Genomic DNA, 19,078 nt, shown 5'->3' on the forward strand with positions numbered 1-19,078 from the left:
AGAAGCACAAAGGTGCGGAATGCTGACATTCATCAGAATCCTGGCAGTGGTTCGATTTAATTATGACTATTGTTTCAACCAATTAAGATCTGGGTGAGCCAGATAGTGTTTCATTCACAACAGTGAACACAAGCACCGCAAATTGTAAAACACCATTAGCACGATTTTACTAACAAAATCCAGGGACAAGACAGTAGCTTTGTCCCAAGAGATTGATTAGAAAACCCACACCTTCAAGCACAACTTTCGCCAAGCTAGTTGGGAAGGTGAAACAAAGGAAGAGGGATTTTTGTTTTGCTAAGTGCCTTCCTGGAATAAATCCTGGAGTGTGTGTGTGTGTGTGTGTGTTTGTGTGTGTGTGTGTGTGTTTGTGGGTGTGTGTGTGTGTGTGTGTGTGTGTGTGTGTGTGTGTGTGTGTGTGTGTGTGTGTGTGTGTGTGTGTGTGTGTGTGCGTCTGTATGTGTGCCCATTTTGAGCACTTTGGCAAGTTTTGCTGAGGTCTTGTCAGCATTACACTAATGGACAGATTCCTCTCCCCTCTCTCCCCACTTCCCCAAGAGGAGTGGGTATAACAATTACAGTGCGAAAGGATCTTAAGTTAGGCCCAAGAGTCCGGGGTGGCCTGTTTCTCTTTTGTTGAATTTATGAAATTGATCTAAAGCTGACAAGTAGGTCATTGGACAAATACAAACAGGGCTTCAGGCAAGTTAAACTAAAACTCACTGAAACAATGCCACACGTTTAAGAATCACTTGCTTAAAATGTCTCTCGCAACTGCTAGCACTCAAGAGTTTTCAGAAAGAACTCGGACTGTCATATAAATATTTCACCACAATTGTTCCACACTACCTCACTTTTCTTTTGAAGGAAGAAATGAAAGCTTGGAGCTGGGGTGGTGGAAAAGAGGGGAGTGGGTGGTGAATAGTGGTGGGGTGGGGGAGGTGGGGTGCCTGTCACTTCACCTACAAAAAGCTGATTGGTAAATAAAAGCTGTAATTGACACTTCCAGAGGAGTGTAATAGGGGACGGCCACAGGCTGATTGGTTGGTCTGTGAGGCTCATAGTCCGTGATGAAGACAGAGAGCTGCACATTGCAAGCAGTGCAAGCCCGTGGTTAGAAGCTGGATGCTGACATCAGTGGAGCAAGCGTCATAAATCAGCACTCCTTATGTATACATTTCATGCATTGAAGACTCAAACGTGAATTAAAAGACAGGGAAAGTGCCTGGCTAGCCTGGATAATGAAAAAGCAGAGACAGGTACTGATATCTTCAAGGCTTTCCTGTTTCTAAAGCAGAGACGTATTAAAATCAAACAATCACTGCTGCTTTCTGTTAAGACTGTTGCTTACAGATCAGAGATAAAGTCCAGCAGTGGTGCAGAGCAGAGAAAAGTAATCTTGACACCTACGCACAGGGCTTTGCCAGTAACAAAGAAACCAAAGGAAAATGGGGGAGAGAGGGATTTCAGGCAAAACTTGCTGGAACTTTTGCACTGTGCTTCTCACACTGAGCATGGGACTCTTTGCCTGCTGTGCTGCAATGGAGGAGGAAGAATCCAGTTGGCAAGCCGACAGTCGCTTTTACATCAAGCCACCGCACTGCGTGGATATTCCTTTTGCCCTGAGACTCTGCAACAATGTGGGTTATCACAAGATGAGCTTGCCCAACTTGTTGGACCATGAGACCATGGAAGAGGTGCAGCAGCAGGCCAGCAGCTGGGTACCGTTGCTGAACAAGAACTGCCACCCCAACACACAGCTCTTCCTGTGCTCGCTCTACGCACCCATCTGCCTCGACAGACCCATCTACCCATGCCGCTCGCTCTGTACAGCAGTCCGAGACGCCTGCACACCTGTCATGGAGTTCTTTGGCTTCCCGTGGCCAGATATGCTAAAATGCGACAAGTTCCCCCTTGACAATGATTTGTGCATCGTCTTCCCAAATCCTAATTCCACCTTCTCCACAAACTCACAAGGTAACACTTGATCTTTTCACTGTCGTCTGTCTAAATTCCCAAATGTTAAAGCAAAAGTGCACTAGTAAGCTCGCTACTCACCAAATTACTTGCTTAAAGCTAGTAAGGGGAAGGGGGCAAATTACAATGGAAGCAGTGAAATGACAGCACGGTGGCGCAGCTGGTAGAGACGCTGCCTCTCAGCGCCAGAGACCCAGGTTCAATCCTGACCTCCCGATCTTCCTTTGACCGGCTGGGTTTAGTCCAGGTGCTCCGGTTTCCTGCCACGTCCCAACAATGTGCAGGCTGGTACGTTAATTGGCCACTGTAAGTTGCCCCCGGTGTGTAGGTGAGGGGTAGAATCTGGGGGAAGTTTATGGGATGTGGGGAGAATAAAAAAATGGAATTGATGTAGGATTAGTGTAAATGAGTGGTAGATGGTCAGTGAGCAGTCGGTGGGCCGAAGGGCCTCTCTCTGTGCTATGTCTCTCCATGACTGTCTGACCTCTAAAGTTCCTTCTTGTGTTATTAATGAAGTTTGTTTAAGAAGGTATTTGTACTGCATTCCTTTTTTGCCTTGGCTTCAACTGGATGGTTACCCATTTTAAATAATTGAGCTAAAAACTGCTTACAAATAAGAAACCAAGAAATGTATCCTATAAGCTGTAAAATGAGGGCAGAGTCATCATTGGTGAACGCTCGCAATCCTTTCTCGCTTCTTTAAATTCAGATGTTTTGAAACTGTGTTAATGTGCTATAAATGACTGACACTAGATGAGTTGTGGTGAAAGTTCAGCAGGAAAAGTCTCCCTGGTTTTACCAAGGGTGGGTGATTGAAAGGGTTGGGGAGAGGACTGGGAGTGATGGCTGCCCAGATACCAGTTCTGCTCTCAAATGGTTAACTGCTTTTCTGTAACGCACACAGAATATTTTTTTCTCTGACCTCTACTTTTCAAAATGTCCATTCTATTTTGTCTGTTTCATTCGAAAAGTTTGCTTCAGACATTTGACTTGTCAGGGAGGGTGCATCTCTGTCAACGAAAATCAGTTTGAGAGGTCAAGGCTATTATTTTTGATGGGATGTGGATAAGTTTTGGTGAGAACAGAGCTGTCAAACACTGGCTCCGCATCGTTTATCCAGCCTTAGAGCTCTGAAAGAAAACGTTAACCCTAGGTTGTCTTTTATAGTTTGTGTTATGAAGTTTCCTGTCTCAAAACTTCCAAGTATTGCGTACTTCAGCTGTGGGATAGAAGTCAAACATTGACTTCTTTTCAGTTGTTTTCTGGTATGTTTCCCGCTCCTACCCCCGGTCTTGCTTGACAAAACTCTTGGGAAACAAAGATGTTCCATTCCATATTGTTCTTGTTCAGAGTCAGGGTAGCTTGTGGACCTGGCAGCACCTTATGAGCCCAATCTTCAAGATGAATACCTGTGTACAGATGTCGCACATGCTGGTCAAGGGAAAATCTGGCTACATTCCTTTTTGTTCCTTTCCCCTTGGCTGCTTGATAGAGGCCACGGTCTTCAAAGTGGGAGGATCCATGATACAGATGTCGCTGTCAATGCAGATTCTTCATTGTTTGAACTTCCCAACTTTCAGTGCCAATGCCAAATTTCTTCAGAAATGCCTTAAGGGTGTTATTGTAAAGTTTCTTTCAACCTAGCCCAAGCAAATTGAAATCGAAAGTAATTAAATCCGATTATAGATATTTACAGGGATTTCAAGATAACAATGTAATCAAAGGTTTCACATAATAATCTTGAGCAATTCATTATCATAGTCTGAAGCTTTTGATTATATTATTGGTGTAGGACATCTCTATGTTATTTGTCTTATACTCTGTGAATTGCATGGTTTTGATTTTTATGTTGATGTTATGCTTGTTCTTAATCGGCAGTTGTCCATCACTTTTTTTTATCAAAGCAGGATTTTATTCCCACTGCTTCCTATACAGCATCATTACTGAAGCTTTTTATTGGCCTGTCACTTGTAGTCGTTTCCTTGGAAACGTGGCACACATTAAGTAGTTCTGAAAGGAACTACATTGAGTGCATTTTATGAACTCCTTGAGGCACAATGACCGAAGGTGTGATTTTCAGTTGGACTGATAGTTGGGGCACATCAGTGGGAAGGGAGAGAAACAGGCAAAGTTCCTGCTCTTGACAGCAGTTACTGCTTACCAGCTAAGGGCCAGGCCACCTTTATACCATCTCCAATGCCCCTCCCTCCCCAAAAATGCTGAGCACCCCAAGATATTGATCATGAGGTCATGGTGATTTATCAGAAGGCCGTGAATTCGCAGCCTCATAATAATCAAACCCTTTTGGTGCAGAAAGTAGAAAATTGCCAAAAGAGAAAAAATATGAGCATTTTTACATTAAATTGAAATTGCATGTAATAATGAATATTTAATTGAAATTCATTAACAACATGAATGGCTCTGGATTTGTTGGCCATCAGCTCAGTCCCCCTACTGGGATATGGAAACACTTAAACTATTTAATATTTTTTCCATTTTATTCCAGCAGTCATAGGACCCTGTTATGTCTTAAAGAGGAAATTGTTGTTTATTTTTGGTTGACTAATATAATGAAGAGGTTAGGATAATTTATTGGGCATTCACCAAATACACAAATAAATACTTGTTATCTTTGGCTTCTGAACACATACCGTTGAATAATCACAGTTTTGTAGTCAGCATTCAATTACAAACCTTGCACCAGTTTTGTCCACTAGCCTTCTGCTAAGGGCACAACCTTGTAAGGATATAGGTCCCTGGATACTAATCACATTCTATCTGGCCAAATACCTTTAACGTGTAAACCTTGAAAATGAGGATGTTGGTTTTTCTGCCCTCCCTCATTCCCTACATCTCTCTGATCATCTAAAGGGCCTTGAATCTGACATCTGAACACTTTTGTAACTTCTCCTTCTGTGTAGCTTTATGTGATGACATTCCAGGCAGTGTTTTGCTTGGTTAAAGGAAAGCAAGTTGTCATCTGTTCACTACATAGACTTGCAGATTAACCGGTATACTGACGAAGCTCTATATCAGTCTCATTATCTGTTAGTGTTACAGCCCAAAGACTCACTTTTCAAGTGTCATCACTTTTAAAACTATGAACGACTCTTTGGCTTCAGCCAGCAAAACACTGGAAAACCGACACTTCATCACATGAACTTAGTCCAGTCTAAACACAGCATTTAAATTTAACTAACAGGAAATCTTTTTATATCAACAGAGGAGATTGTCCCTGAACATGAAATATATCATTTTCAGAGTGTGTTGATAAAGTACCCAATGGTGCAAAAATTCATGCAATGGGAAGAATGCTGTGTGTATTTATCAGAAAGCGACAGTCTGATTTGTGTAATGGTCTGTATATATGATGTTTATCTTGACCAGATTTTGGAACTCTGATTTTGTAATTATTAACAGATTCACATTTGGGTGTGTGAATGGCAGAAAATTAAACAGGCAGTAAATTAAACCATTTATTGCCACATGTTTCGTGAAGTGAACGAAAAGAACTATTGGGCAGAGATTCCAGTTTGGGCAAAGTCAGGCAGAAAATGCCTCCAAAACTGAGCAATGCTTTGACAAGTGGATTTTCTCAATTTTCCACACAAATCGTTTCCACGTTACCAAATGCAAAATATGCCAGGGGTGTGCAACGGGGCAGCATTTTATAAAATCATCTTTTAAACATTTTGCAAAAAAGTATTTCCTGTTACGCCTGGAGTGTTAACTAAGGCAAGTTTGATTTCTGCAGTCGAAAATGGAAATATAACAATAACCATTTTAAATTAAAATGTCAATCCACTACCAGTGGGCAACCAAATTTATACAAACAACATTTGTTTTTTTTTAGAAAAAACATACAAATCTATTGATTAATGACATTGGGAAACAGTTATGAGTTTCTCAAAAACAAACCCTGCTGATGACCTTTTAAAATATTTTTATGGGCGTCCTTGGACCCACGGATCCAGCTTTTGTTTATATAGTTTTCTCAGAATCTTTCAAAACAGCACAATTAAAGGAAATTCCTGGTGGTGTTTTGTGCACCCCAGGCCAGTTTTGTGGGATGGATCTGCTTCTGGTAGCACGTTCTATAAAATGGTGCAAAAGATTGCAGAAACTCAAGGTGGGATGAACCAAATACAGGCTTGAAGTTCGACAGTGCTTTGTACTAGTTCTGGGTGAATTATGCTAAATTAATGCCTGGGGCAGATCATACTCTCTGACGGGGTAGGCTCGAGGGGCCGAGCGGCCTACTGCTTTTCCTATTTTCTTGTGTTCTTGTTAGCTAGCAACAAAGAGCAACAAACTTAGCACTGTGTCAGGAAAGTAATTACCTTGTGGTGTAGTGTATGTTGGTTATGCATGCAAGTAGAACAGATTTACAGGAAGAAACCTGTGTGGAATCTTTGCATTTGTTTTCTTTATTTATCTATTCTCCACTCCTCCTATTTGTGGCAGGTTACTATCGTACACTAACATCTCATTTCAGGCTATTTGACTGTAGGGCAGCTCAATCGGGCCATAAGAATTCAGTTGGCATCAATGTGCAAATACACACCCACAGGCACAGGCATACACGCACACATGCACACATGGGTGTGCACACACACAAACACACACACACACACACAAACACACATGTACACACACACACACACACACAGCCACATGCGCACGCACACAGACGCATACACAACACACACACAGGCACACAAACACACACACAAACACAGACACACAAACACACACACGTACATGCGCACACACACAATCACACACACAGGCACACAAACACACATGCACATGCATACACACAAACACACACACAGACACAGACACACAAACATGTGTGCACAAATACACACATAGACACACAAACACACACACACGTGCTCACACACGTGCACACACACAGACACACAAACACACACGTGCAGACACAGACACACAAACACACACACACACACGCACGCACACACACACACACACACACACACAGACTTATATTGGCACAGACACATGTTCACCCACTTTTACATGATCATGAATAACAAATAGAAGTGGAGATCAAATCTGAAATCCTCCCCGTGCAGCCTAGGAGCACTGAGACCGATGGTAATTCCATCCCAGTTTAAATTATTTAACTCAGTATAGATCAGGGAAAAAACTTCAAAATTTCCTGAGCTGTGCAGTGCAGTTTCACACAAGGCAGTGGGCATCTGAATACTGAAGTGCACTTGAGTTTCTGTCTTCAGTTGTTACAGCATTAACTTACCTGTATGGCGTAAGCTCTTATCCAGCGTACTAAGGTCCATATTGGGTCAGTGGGCTTAATGCCAGAGCAACGAATTCCATATCCGGGCAGTGAACTCTATACCTGGGCAGTGAACTCCATACCTGACTGGTGAGTGAGATCCATGCCAGGACAACGAGTTCACACCAAGCTTTATGCTCCATGTGAAAGTGAGGGATCTATGCCAGTGCAGTGAACTCCTAAAATAATCTCTGGTTGTAATTTACTGGGAAAGTAAAGGCACACCCCGTTTTTATTGGTTCTTCTTGACATTGATCTTAGGCAACCTGCTCCTGGTGCCAGGAGCCGTTTCCCCAATGTCAGTCAGCTCTGATCTCATTGGACACAATCCTGGCTTGCCTGACTTCCCAAACAAAATTAATTATTCCCGGAACAGAATTGGGCACCCACCTCATCCAAAGCCACTTGTGGTCCTGCTCAAATGGCACACAATTGGGGACAGGCTCAACTGGTGCATAAAGCTTTGTTAAAATTTCCACCGGAGGGAGCCACAGAAACCTGGGGCATACTTTCTGTCTGCTTGTATGCAGAAGTGTTAGTTTTGGAAGGTACTTGTTTGCTTCAAATTGGTTCTGGAATAACAAGAATCAATTGCAGTTACCGGCTTCTCAACCACATTGTGAGACACCAGCCGAAGCATACGCAGGTGTGCAACCACGTACAGACAGACGCACATGCATGCATATACTCACCAAACACACACCTATATAAACACATGCGAATGCATGTGAAACATGCAGACATGTACATGCATATAGAGTCATAGAATCATAGATTAACACAGCATGGAAACAATCCCTTCAGCCCAACGTCCATGCCAACCATGGTGCTCACCATTTGCCCACGTTTGGCCCATATCCCTCTAAACCCCTCCTACCCATGTACTTATCCAAATGTGTTTTGAATGTTGTTATTGTGCCTGCCTCAAGTATTATTGTACCTGCCTCAAACATGGTTCAAATGTTCAAATATAGCATGCATTCCCACATACAATTAACAGCGATATTTATATTCATACATAAGACTAACACTCACATTCATAGTTAAACAGGCACATGTACACAAACACATCTTCAGTGTAGGATTTCTATTGCATCCAATCCTGTAAAGGAAATATTTGCTATATTTTTGTGTAATTTCTAAGTTGTCTATAAAATGGGTGGGAAGGATCATTATGTTTAATTTTTTATGAAGAAAGCTGAGCTTTACGGCAGTGCCAGGGTGGTATTAAGGCTCTGTTTTTAATCACAGCGCAGTGAGTAGCTGCTCTGTTCATCAAGTGACCTGCCTTGAGGTACATAAAACAATCTCATTGCTCAATGATAGTTCGCGGTTCGGAATAAAGCAGCTGTGGAAATGTGGAAGCTTGGACTGGTAGGAGCAATGGAATTAAGATACAAAAGAAGTTGTGATTGGAAGATTAAGAATGTTGATTCCATTATATTTCTACAATAGCAGTTTCAGCCTGTAGTCAGGGAAATTTTTTTGAAAGAGAGCATGATTGTGAGGGTATGTGGGAAGAGATAAATAGCAGAAATGCGATGCCTCTCCAGCGAAAGGTTGTAGATGCTGAGGAGAGCTGGAGCTTTCCAGACAAGTAGGTTGATTAATGTTAGCTAAAAGTACCAAGATATAATGCAAAGGAAGGAAAGTGCCTTTGAGTTACAGATCAGCAGTGATTGAACAAATGACCTATTCCTGTCCCTAATGTTACTATGTCAAGTTGATCTTGGGAGCGACAGAGGGAGGGATACAAGAAGGAATGAGATAAACCCTTCTATTGAAGATTAGGCAGACATGTGGAATACAACAGAATCATAAAAATCTACTGCACTGAAAGAAGTCATTATGGCCACTTGTCTCTTCTCTGAAATCATCTTGGGCAATCATCTTATGGTTGCAGTTGTACAAGACCATTGGTGAAGCCACATTTGGAATGGTGCATTCAGTTTTGGCCACCCTGCTATAGAAAAGATACCATTAAGCTGGAAAGAGTGCAGAGGAGATTTACGAGGGTGTTGCCAGGACTTGAGGGACTGAGTTATGGAGAGAGGTTGAGCGGGTTGGGACTTTTATCATTGTAGTGTATGAAACTGAGGCGTGATCTTATAGAGGTGTATAAAATCATGGGGGGAGGGCATAGATAGCGTTGGGACTTTTTTCACTGGAGCGTAGGAGGATGGGGGATGATTTTATAAAGGTGTATAAAATCATGGGGGACATAAGATAAGGTCAACATGCACAGTCTTCTTAGAACATAGAACATAGAACAATAGAACATAGAACATAGAACATAGGATGGAGGATGGTCCCTTTGGCCCACGATGTTGTGCCGACTTAAATAATTTTTCTACGGTTGGGAAATCAAGAACTAGAAGGCATAGATTTAAGGTGAAGGAAAGAGATTTAATAAGAACCTGAGGGGAAACTTTTTCACCCAGATGGTGGTCAGTATATGGAACGAGCTGCCAGAGGAAGTGATTGAAGCAGGTACGTTAACAACATTTAAAAGGCATTTGGACAGGTACATGGATAGGAAAGGTTCAGAGCAATTTGGGCCAAACATGGGCAAATCGGACTAGCTTAGATGAGAGTCTTGGTCGGCATGGAGCAGCTGGGCCAAAAGGCCTGGTCCCTTGCTGTAAGACTCTATGGCAAAACCTATTTCTTACGTTCATTAACAAAGGGGGCATATCAGTGCCAAAGCTTCCATCTACTGTCTATTCCCTAATTGCCCGAGAGAAGGTATGGTGAGCCATGTTCTAAACCTCTGCCATCCTTCCAATGAAGGTGCTCCCACAGCGATGTTGGGGAACAAGTTCCAAGATTTAAACGTAGCTACAGTGAAGAACTCCCTACATATTTCTAAGTCAATAAGTTCTATGACTTGGAATGGAAGCCACAGGCAGTAGTGTTCCTACACTGTTGTTGGCCTTGTCTCTCCAGGAGGATGAGATCACAAGGTCTGGTAGATGCAGTCAGATTATTCTTAAAAGAATAATTGCAACGCATTGTAGGTGGCACTTACTGCAGCCACAGTGCACCAGTGTTGCAGAGAATAAAAATCAAGGCTGGTGGATAGGCTGCTTCTTCCTGAATATCACTGTAACCCCCGTACCCTCCCTGTAAACAGAGCACAGGAGGAGGAAGGAAGTGATGATAGAGCAGGGTGGATGGGGAAAGATTGAGAGAAGGAGCCTGGAGGGAGATCAGGTAGTGAGAGAAACTCTTTTGAGTTGGAGGAACGGATTGTTGCTTTGTTTCACCTCCCAACTTGCAGCATCTTCAGAATTACTTTTAAAAAGTCATCAGTTGAACCAACCAGTCCTTGGTGGCACCAATGGTCTGTGGTGGAGATCTTTTGACTACCCTTGCCTTTTTGAGCTGCCTATACTGAAAAGTCAACACTGAAGCCATCAGGACAGGGTGCTTGGACAGCTGTATGCCTTTGCTCTGATTGCAATTTTTCCACATTACTCAGATCTCTATTTTAAATCAACTCTAAAATAATTCAGTTCACCTGAGAGCACTTTCTGCTGATGGAAACAACGTTAGCCTTGGAAGGCAATGGATTGGAACATTGGTTGCAATTATATTCTAAAGAGATCTTGAGTGGCAAATACGCAGAGTGGCATTTTGTACACATATCCTGTTCCCAAGGTTTCCCTTAATCTTCAAGAAACCACCGTGGTCTTCACTGTTAACCTTTAAGCCTTACAGTGTTGGTTCCTGGGAGAGGTCACAATTATCACTTTGGAGTAACAGTTTATATTTATCAGTTTTCCACAGGCTCATTGGAAGGCCAATTAGAACAGGTTAGCTCACTGATATTCCAATTCAATGGCATATACTTTGTGTTGGAATTGGCTGGTGCAAAAACAGCTCATGGATGAGAAAACTGCATCTCCACTGGCATCAGATCGAGTGAAGAAGTGGTTGAAATTTGGCATCCAAATTTGAATATGTTTGGAGACACAAGGAACTGCAGATGCTGGAATCTGAAGCAAAAAACAAACTGCTGGAGGAACTCAGCGGGTCGGGCAGCATCTGTGGAGGGAAATGGATAGTTGACATTTTGGGTCGAGACCCCTCACGTGGGTGACTTTTGTTTGAATCAGATGCTAAACTTAAAAAAAATCAACTCCTTTATAATGCAGTGGAGATTGCACTGCTGTTGTGTTAAAAGATGGCACACACTTAGTTGTGCTCTTTTGAGGTTATCAGTTTTGTCAGTAGTCCAATTATAGTAATGATTTCCCCCAAATTCCGATAGGAATTCACTGCTTGGAAGACTGGTGATTGCAGATTCAAAAGGATAGAGTCACAGGACTTCCCTAAAAAATTGGGAGAATGAGACTCATTTAATAACTTTCTCAAATATCCATGCGATGGAAGGAATAGTTTCTTTCCATATTCAGTTCCAGGATATTTGTGGATAACATTCCCTAAATGTAGCAGTGATCATTTCCAAGCCATTGCGTACATTTGAACCACAACAGCTTGGCATCAGAGCACTTCCTTACACAGAAGATTAGCTCCTGAAGTGACAGGCTCAGCAAGGCTTAGTGGAGCAAAGAAGCTGCTCTAACTGTTCTGCAGGGCAAGAGAACAGATCTGTGACCTTTCATTGGTACTCTGTTCTGTCTTGGAGGAAGCAGGTGAAGGTCTTCAATGTGTGAACATTCAGACAGGAGGAGAAAGGTGGTGGAGGAGGGAAAGCATTCTCGGAAGAAGCAAAGGCGTCTTCTGGAGGATGGAGGTATAGAGGGATTGGATATTCAAAGGAACTGGAAATTGTTAAACATTTCAAAGGACATCAGAAGCATTGTGGATGTAGGTGGCATGAAGGCTTTTGAGGAGTCACTCATCCCCCGAATATTCACTGCTCTGCCTGGCCTCCAGCCTCAATTGCATTTGGGTAGGTACTTCTGTGCACTGGGAAGCGATAAATGCAAATGCAGTGGAATTTTGGAACAAATATGACCTGGTTTTGTTTTCTAGTATGTGCTATGTAATTCAATGGTAGCCATATCTTTCCAGTAATAAATGCAACAAACTCATTGGGGATGAAACAACAAGATGTAGTGTTGGGGTTTGGGCTATAATGAGCAGGAGATGCAAGTGAGTGAATAGCAAATGAGACTAGTCTTTGAAATACCATCACAGGCTAGTATCACAAGGGGGAAAAAGTCCAATGGCGCTTTTAAAGCAAGAAAGAAGAAGTAAATCAGAACTTAAATCCTTACACATATTTCCCTTAAATAAATTTAAGGCAGCTATATTGCAGCCGTTAGTACTATCATTGTGAATGTCACCCAGCCATTAGTGGTGTATTCTGTAGAAGCCTGTGCCATAAACCACCACCTTCATGGAAATAAACACCACAGTGTAAGTTGTAAGTGAGTGCATAACATAGCAGATACCAGAGGAGGCACATCAAACCAGCTGCATCATCTCTAGTTTCAGATGACGATTATAAACATACTCCAGCTGTATTTTTGTGGTTAATGATGACATTTGAATGCTTTAATTGGATTAAAGCTTGGTAAAAATGCATAGTTTTTAGATTTGCTATTCTTGCTTCTTAATTTGTCAATGGATGAAATGGCCTTGAAAATTTGCATTTATGTGGCATCATTCATAACCATGGAACATGCCGGAGCATTTGACAGACAGTGAAAACTGTGAACTGCAATCTCTGGTGTGATTTAGGAAAATCACTTCATGTCATCTGCAGCCACTTCACAGGGAGTGTTCTCCATGGTAACCAGGTGAGACATTTTAACTACACCTGCCAAACAGTAAGCAAGTGTGACTGGCTAATCCAAGTGAGGCAAGAGTGGACATTTACAGTATATTCAACACCTTTCCTGCACTATCAGTAACAGGGAGAGAGCGAGTCATGGAGTCACACAGCGCAGAAACAGGCCCTTCAGCTCAACTTGTCCATGCCAACCAAGATATTGCTCCTATTTGCCTGCATCTGGCCCATATCCCTCTGGACCTTTTCAATCCACATACGTGTCCAAATATCTTTTAAACATTTGCAATTGTACCCACCTCTATAGCTTCCTCTAGCAGCTCTTTCCATATACCAACCACCCTCTGCCATGAAAAAGTTATCCCTCAGTGCCTTTTAAAATCTTTCCCCTTTCACCTTAAATCTATGCCCACTATTTTTAGTCTTCCCTACCCTGGGAAAAAGACCGTGACCAACCACCTTATCTATCTCCCTCATGATTTTATGTAGCTCTACAAGATAACCCCTCAGCCTCGGAAAAAAAGTCGCAGCCTATCTAGCCTCTCCTTATAACTTAAACTCTCCAGTAATATCCTTGTGAATTATTTCTGCACCCTTTCCAGCTTACAATCTATCTTTCCTATAGCAGGGGTGACTAGAACTGCACACAATATTCCAAGTGAGGTCTCACCAACGACTTGTACAGTTGCAAAATTACATCCCAACTCCTGCACTCAGTGCCCTGACTGATGAAGGCAAGATGCCAAACACCTTCTTCACCAGCCTGTCTACCTGTGTTGCCACTTTCAGGGAACTATGCACCTGTACCCTTGGGTCCAGTGAGGAATATCCTGTGAGCACTTACCCTGGCAATCTCCCTCAGAAGCTTGTTTGTTTCATTAAGATGACCTCTCATTCTCTCTGTTCCAATGAGTATTGGACAAACCTGCTCAATTTTTCTATTCAACATACCCCTTCATCCAAGGAATCAACTGACTAATCTTCTCTGAACTGTCTCCAATGCAAGTATATCCCTCCTTAAATGAGGCCAAAATTGTACATAGTACCTCGGGTGTGGCCCTGAACAGTCGTAACGAGATTTGTCCATTGTTATAATCCACTCCCTTTCCAACACAGGCCAATATTCCCGTTGCCTTCCTAATTATTTGTACCTGTGTGTGAAGGTGCAACGGCACACAGATCTCATGTACATCAGTTTTTTGCTGTCTCTCTCCTTTTAAACAGTATTCTGATTTTTTTTATTCTTTCTACCAAAGTAGGTAACCTCAGACTTCCCCATGTTATATTCCAACTACCAAATGGCACATCACTAGTTACAAATTGCCAATCTGAAAATGATCCATTCATCCCAACTCTCTATTTCCTGTTGACTTGCCAGTTCTCTACTCAAACAAATACATCCCCTCCAATGTCGTGAATTTTTATCTGGTATCAACCACATTTTGTCAATCCAAACACATTCAATCATCTGGTTCCCAATTGTCCATCCAAAGAATTCAAACACAATATCCTTTTCATGGAAACATATTTATACTCCTGATTGTTTTATGGTTTTCTCGATGCTACTCCTTCAATATTAATGGATTGTACGATTTTTCCAATGACAAATGCTTGACAAACTGACCTATAGCTTCCTGCTTTTTCTCTCACTCCGTTCTTGAAAGGGGATGCTTCATTTGTGGTTTTTGAATCTTCTGGAATCTTTTCAGATACTGGTGATCTTTTGAAGATCATGACCAATGCATCCACTCCTGCAGCTATTTCCTGTGAGACCTCAGGTTGCAGGCTCCCAGCTCCAGGGGATGTCAGCTTTCAGTCCCATTTGTTTGACCTGTACCTTTCATTGAATCATAGTGATTGTTTTAAATTTCTCTCTCCTTTTGTCCCTGGATTACCTACTACATATTACTGGAATACTTTGAGTGTTTTCCACTATGAAGTCAGATACAAGTCAGATAACTTTTACTGCCTATTTCCTTATTTCCTCATTATTAATTCCCTCATCCCATTCCTCCAAGAAACCAACCTTCATTCCTTTTTTGTATTTTGACAGACTCTCTTCCTTCATTTGTAATAAAGGGAGCGCATTAAAGTTTCCAAAGCCTGAAGAATAATGAATAGCAAACATTGTAAATAGAGTAAGCAGGCCAGCAGATCCATGGGAATTGCTCAATGATGTAACAAATTGTGAATTGAAGAGATACCCTTATGTTTGTATTTCATCTTTCATATGCCCTCAACCATCCAACGATGAATTATATTTGAGTATGGTCAAGGGGTAGATGGACGGCCCTGTCAGCTTGGAGTAAGATCTCGCAAGCCAATTAGGTTACCTCTTTCAAGGTCTGCAAGAATTCTGCCAGTTTTAATCTCACTCCAGAGGCTTGAAAACTTGAAACTTGGCAGACGCTCCAGTGCCACACTGAAGGAGCTGCACTTTCAGAGATGAGATGTAAGACAGGGGATCCACAGCATATTATCTGCTTGTTCCTACATTACTCTTTGTGTGATCTTGCTATGTGCAAATTTGCAGATGTATTTTTTACATTATCGCAGTGATTACACATCAGTTGTGACTTAATTGTGATAAATAAAACTCTATATTCCTAAGTGAAAGGCTCTGTTTTTCACTCTGGATATCTCTACCCTAGAGAGTTGGAGAAGTTAAGTCTTTGGTTACATTCAAGATTCATAGATTCCTGTGAGCTAAGGGAATTAGTCAAAGGATTAGAATAGAGTTGGAAATGGATTTAAGGTATAGGATGGTCATGGTCTCACTGAATGGAACGGAGACTCAAGGACATCTTAAGAGGTGAAGGGTTACTCTGCAGTTACCAGGGGCTGTGCAAATCACATGCTGTGATGGTACGCATATCATACAGGGGATGGCACAATATGAGAGTGCTCAGGCATATGGTAGGGTCAGTGGTAAGAATACAGTAAATGGAAAACTGCACCTTTGCTCACTTATAACATTTGCAGAAACAATAATCACTTGGAATATCACATGAGTTTCCCACAAGCACCTAATGGGGGGTTGTTGGGCCAACACCTTCACCATGCTTCTTCTTGTTGGGAAGAGCCTGGACATTCCCAGACCTATTGGTGGAACCCTGTGTTTATGAGCCTCTCTAATGTTTCCTGCTAATTCCTAATGTTATGGTGTTTAGTTGAAAGTAACAATCACTTCCTCCCATCACTGTGAATGAACCACAGCAGGGGAGAGCTTCCCTTAATTTACTGATGCAGGTTACAATGTAAAATGTTGTTACTCCATCCATACATTAGACATTCATTCTTCTCGCGACTGGTACACAGTGGCTGCAGTATTTGCCACATCCATGCCTAGGCTACTCTGACAGTGCCTCCCAAACCCACGATCTCCACACCAAGAAGGCAAGGGGTTCATTTGAGGGGAATACCGCCCACTGTGGGTTCACCCCCCAAGACACACACCACTCAGGCACGGAAGTATATCACCATGCCTTTGCAGTCACTGGGTCCAAATCCTGGAACACCCTCCCCTGCTGCACTGTGGGAGCCCCTTCACCACACAGACTGCAGCAGTTCAAGAAGGTAGCTTAACACGACCTTCTCAAGGACAGTCAGGGTTGAGCAGTAAATGATGACCTTGCAAACAATGTCCAGGTCCTGAGAAGTAATTAAATACTTTAAAAAAAATTCTCTGCATCCCCGCAATCAGTGTGTCATGGTACATTTTGCAATACTGGATATTTTTTCTTCCTTAAAACAAAATGATGAATCTGGCAACATAAGGAATCTAACTTCCACTCCCAGAGCACTAACATCTTTTTTCTGCCTGGCAATGCTGCAAGACCTCCCCAAACTTCTGGATGCAGAAAGGAAATCCGGGTTTGATAAAATGTCCCCAGCAGCTGTTGGCCCTTTTAGACAAGTCTACCAGGAAGTGATTTAATTCAAAGATTTTCCTTTTCTAAGTGCTTGTTTTGGTGGTCTGTCTCCTGGCTTAGACTTGAATTTGAATTGGATTGGAGCAGAAGTCATTGCAAACATGTGAAAGTGTCTTCAGGTGGATCTGGGAAGAAATGGGAAAACATCTGACTGGGAATGAGGGACATCATCCTATCCAGTTTCTCTTCAAAATAGATGAACTTCCAATCTACATTTGCCACGGGAAAGATGTAGCTGGTGACACACTGACATCAATTTATCTCTTTCACATCCCCTTTCCTGTGATGCTGCCACGTTCTCAAACACTTTTTCCTACCTCTTTCTTTTTGCATTACCTCAGTTTGCACCGCTATACGTTGCATCATTCCATTGCTTTTGCGCTTGTCACTGTACTTATTATTGTATTTATTAATACCACGTATACTGTTTACTCTGTGACCTTCACACAGGCAAGGAATTTCAACGCACCCTGGTGTAAATGACAATAATCTAATCTGAAATCTGAAATCCTGCTAAAAACAATATTAAAAAAACAAACAGCAAGAAGAACTCACTACAATTCAGAGGCCTCCAGATTCGATCCTTCCCCTCTACTGAGTTAGTCAGGGACCAGGCTGCTCCTCTTTGCTCTGTTTCTAAGGAGATAGGAAGGGAAAGTGGAGGGTAACTTAACCAAGAATTTTCCTTCTTTGTAGCTGCAAGTGGGGGAACGTGTCTTTGGAAGAGGACAGGATCTTCACTTCTGACGACAAGTAGAGTCAGAAGAGGCTATAGTTTAGATCTCCAATCCTGCACCAGGGTAACAGTGGATGCAATGGATTGACTGCCCATTACAGAAACCATCTGATAACTACTTGCGATGCACTTCATTGGTTTCCTGCCTGTGCATCTAGTTTAGAAATTGCCGAGTTTCTCATGATACCTGAACCAGATTATCCATAGTGGGGAGGGGAGCACAGATGGGATTTTGGTGGAAAGCGTTTGGGGGAATAGCAACTGTAGGTTTTAAAGTGAAATTCACTACAGCAACATAAGTCTCAGAGCAAGCAATAATGTCAAGAACTATCAACTGAAAGTGTAGTAGTTCTTTGAAAATGTTGTTTAAAATCCTCTTCATTTTATGCGATTTAAAAAGCGAGCTCATTCTGGGAGAAGTTTTCCAAAGCTGTTTGAAAAAGAAAAAGAAGCAAAAAATATATAAAAGCTGCTTGTCTTTTCCGTCATTTGACAAAAGCATTAAAATCTCCCTGAGGCTAGAGTGGGGAAAAATGCTGAAGCAGGTTTTACTTTCTTCACTGTGAAATTAAGCATGACAAGTAAAACAAACAGCAGCGGGCAGCGAGAGGCTGGGGTCCACTGTATCAGTATGTGACGTAAATAGCTCTGAGCAGAGTCTGTCAGGGAAACTGCAATCCAACACGCCAGCACAATCAATCTTTCACTACTCACCAGCTGATGGAATCCTTACCACGCTTTGCATGAAACACCTGTGTATACAACTTGCTTTATTCCCCCAAACTTTGTTTCACTGTGGTACCACTTACCTCGGATTCTGCAGGGGATGTGGTTAAGTACTGAACTTCAAGCACCCTGCCTTGGGCTTACCCTGAAACTTTCCTCCGCATAATGGTTACCTCTTGAAACAAAGCACAGCTCATGCTGGAAGTCTCGAATAAAAAGAGAATGGTGCAAATTCAGGCAGCATCTGTGGAGAGGGAAACAGAGATTATTGTGGCACCACGTTGCGTCGAGTAGAGCCACTGCCTCACAGCACCAGAGACCTGGGTTCAATCCTGGCCTCAGGTGCTGTTGGCGTTGTCTTACTCATTCTACCTGTGACTACATGGGCTTCTCCTGAGTCTCCTCCCAAATTCCAAAGGTGTACAGGTTGCTAGGTTAATTGGCCATTGTAAATTGCTCCCAATGTGTACATGTGTGGTAGAATATGGGGGGTGGGGGGGAGTTGCAGGGAATGCTGGGAGAGTAAGAAGAAAGAGATTAATGCAGGATTAGTGTAAATGGTTGGTGGTTGGTGTAGTGTCAGTGGATTGAAGGGCCTGTTTCTGCGGTGTATCTCTCAATGATCC

The 19,078-nt window shown here is 42.3% G+C and overlaps 1 protein-coding gene across 1 annotated transcript in view; it reads left to right on the plus strand.

Annotated features, from left to right (window-relative positions):
* The first annotated feature begins 1,079 nt into the window (after positions 1-1,079).
* LOC127584282 (secreted frizzled-related protein 1-like) overlaps positions 1,080-19,078 on the plus strand; it is a 112,664-nt gene continuing 94,665 nt past the window's right edge. Inside the window, exon 1 of the mRNA XM_052040949.1 lies at positions 1,080-1,977. Within this exon, the coding sequence (XP_051896909.1) occupies positions 1,449-1,977 (529 nt within the window). The 5' untranslated portion in view covers positions 1,080-1,448. The remainder of the gene's footprint in view (positions 1,978-19,078) is intronic.

Source organism: Pristis pectinata, chromosome 29 (genome assembly GCF_009764475.1).
Source record: "Pristis pectinata isolate sPriPec2 chromosome 29, sPriPec2.1.pri, whole genome shotgun sequence".
NCBI lineage: Eukaryota > Metazoa > Chordata > Chondrichthyes > Rhinopristiformes > Pristidae > Pristis > Pristis pectinata.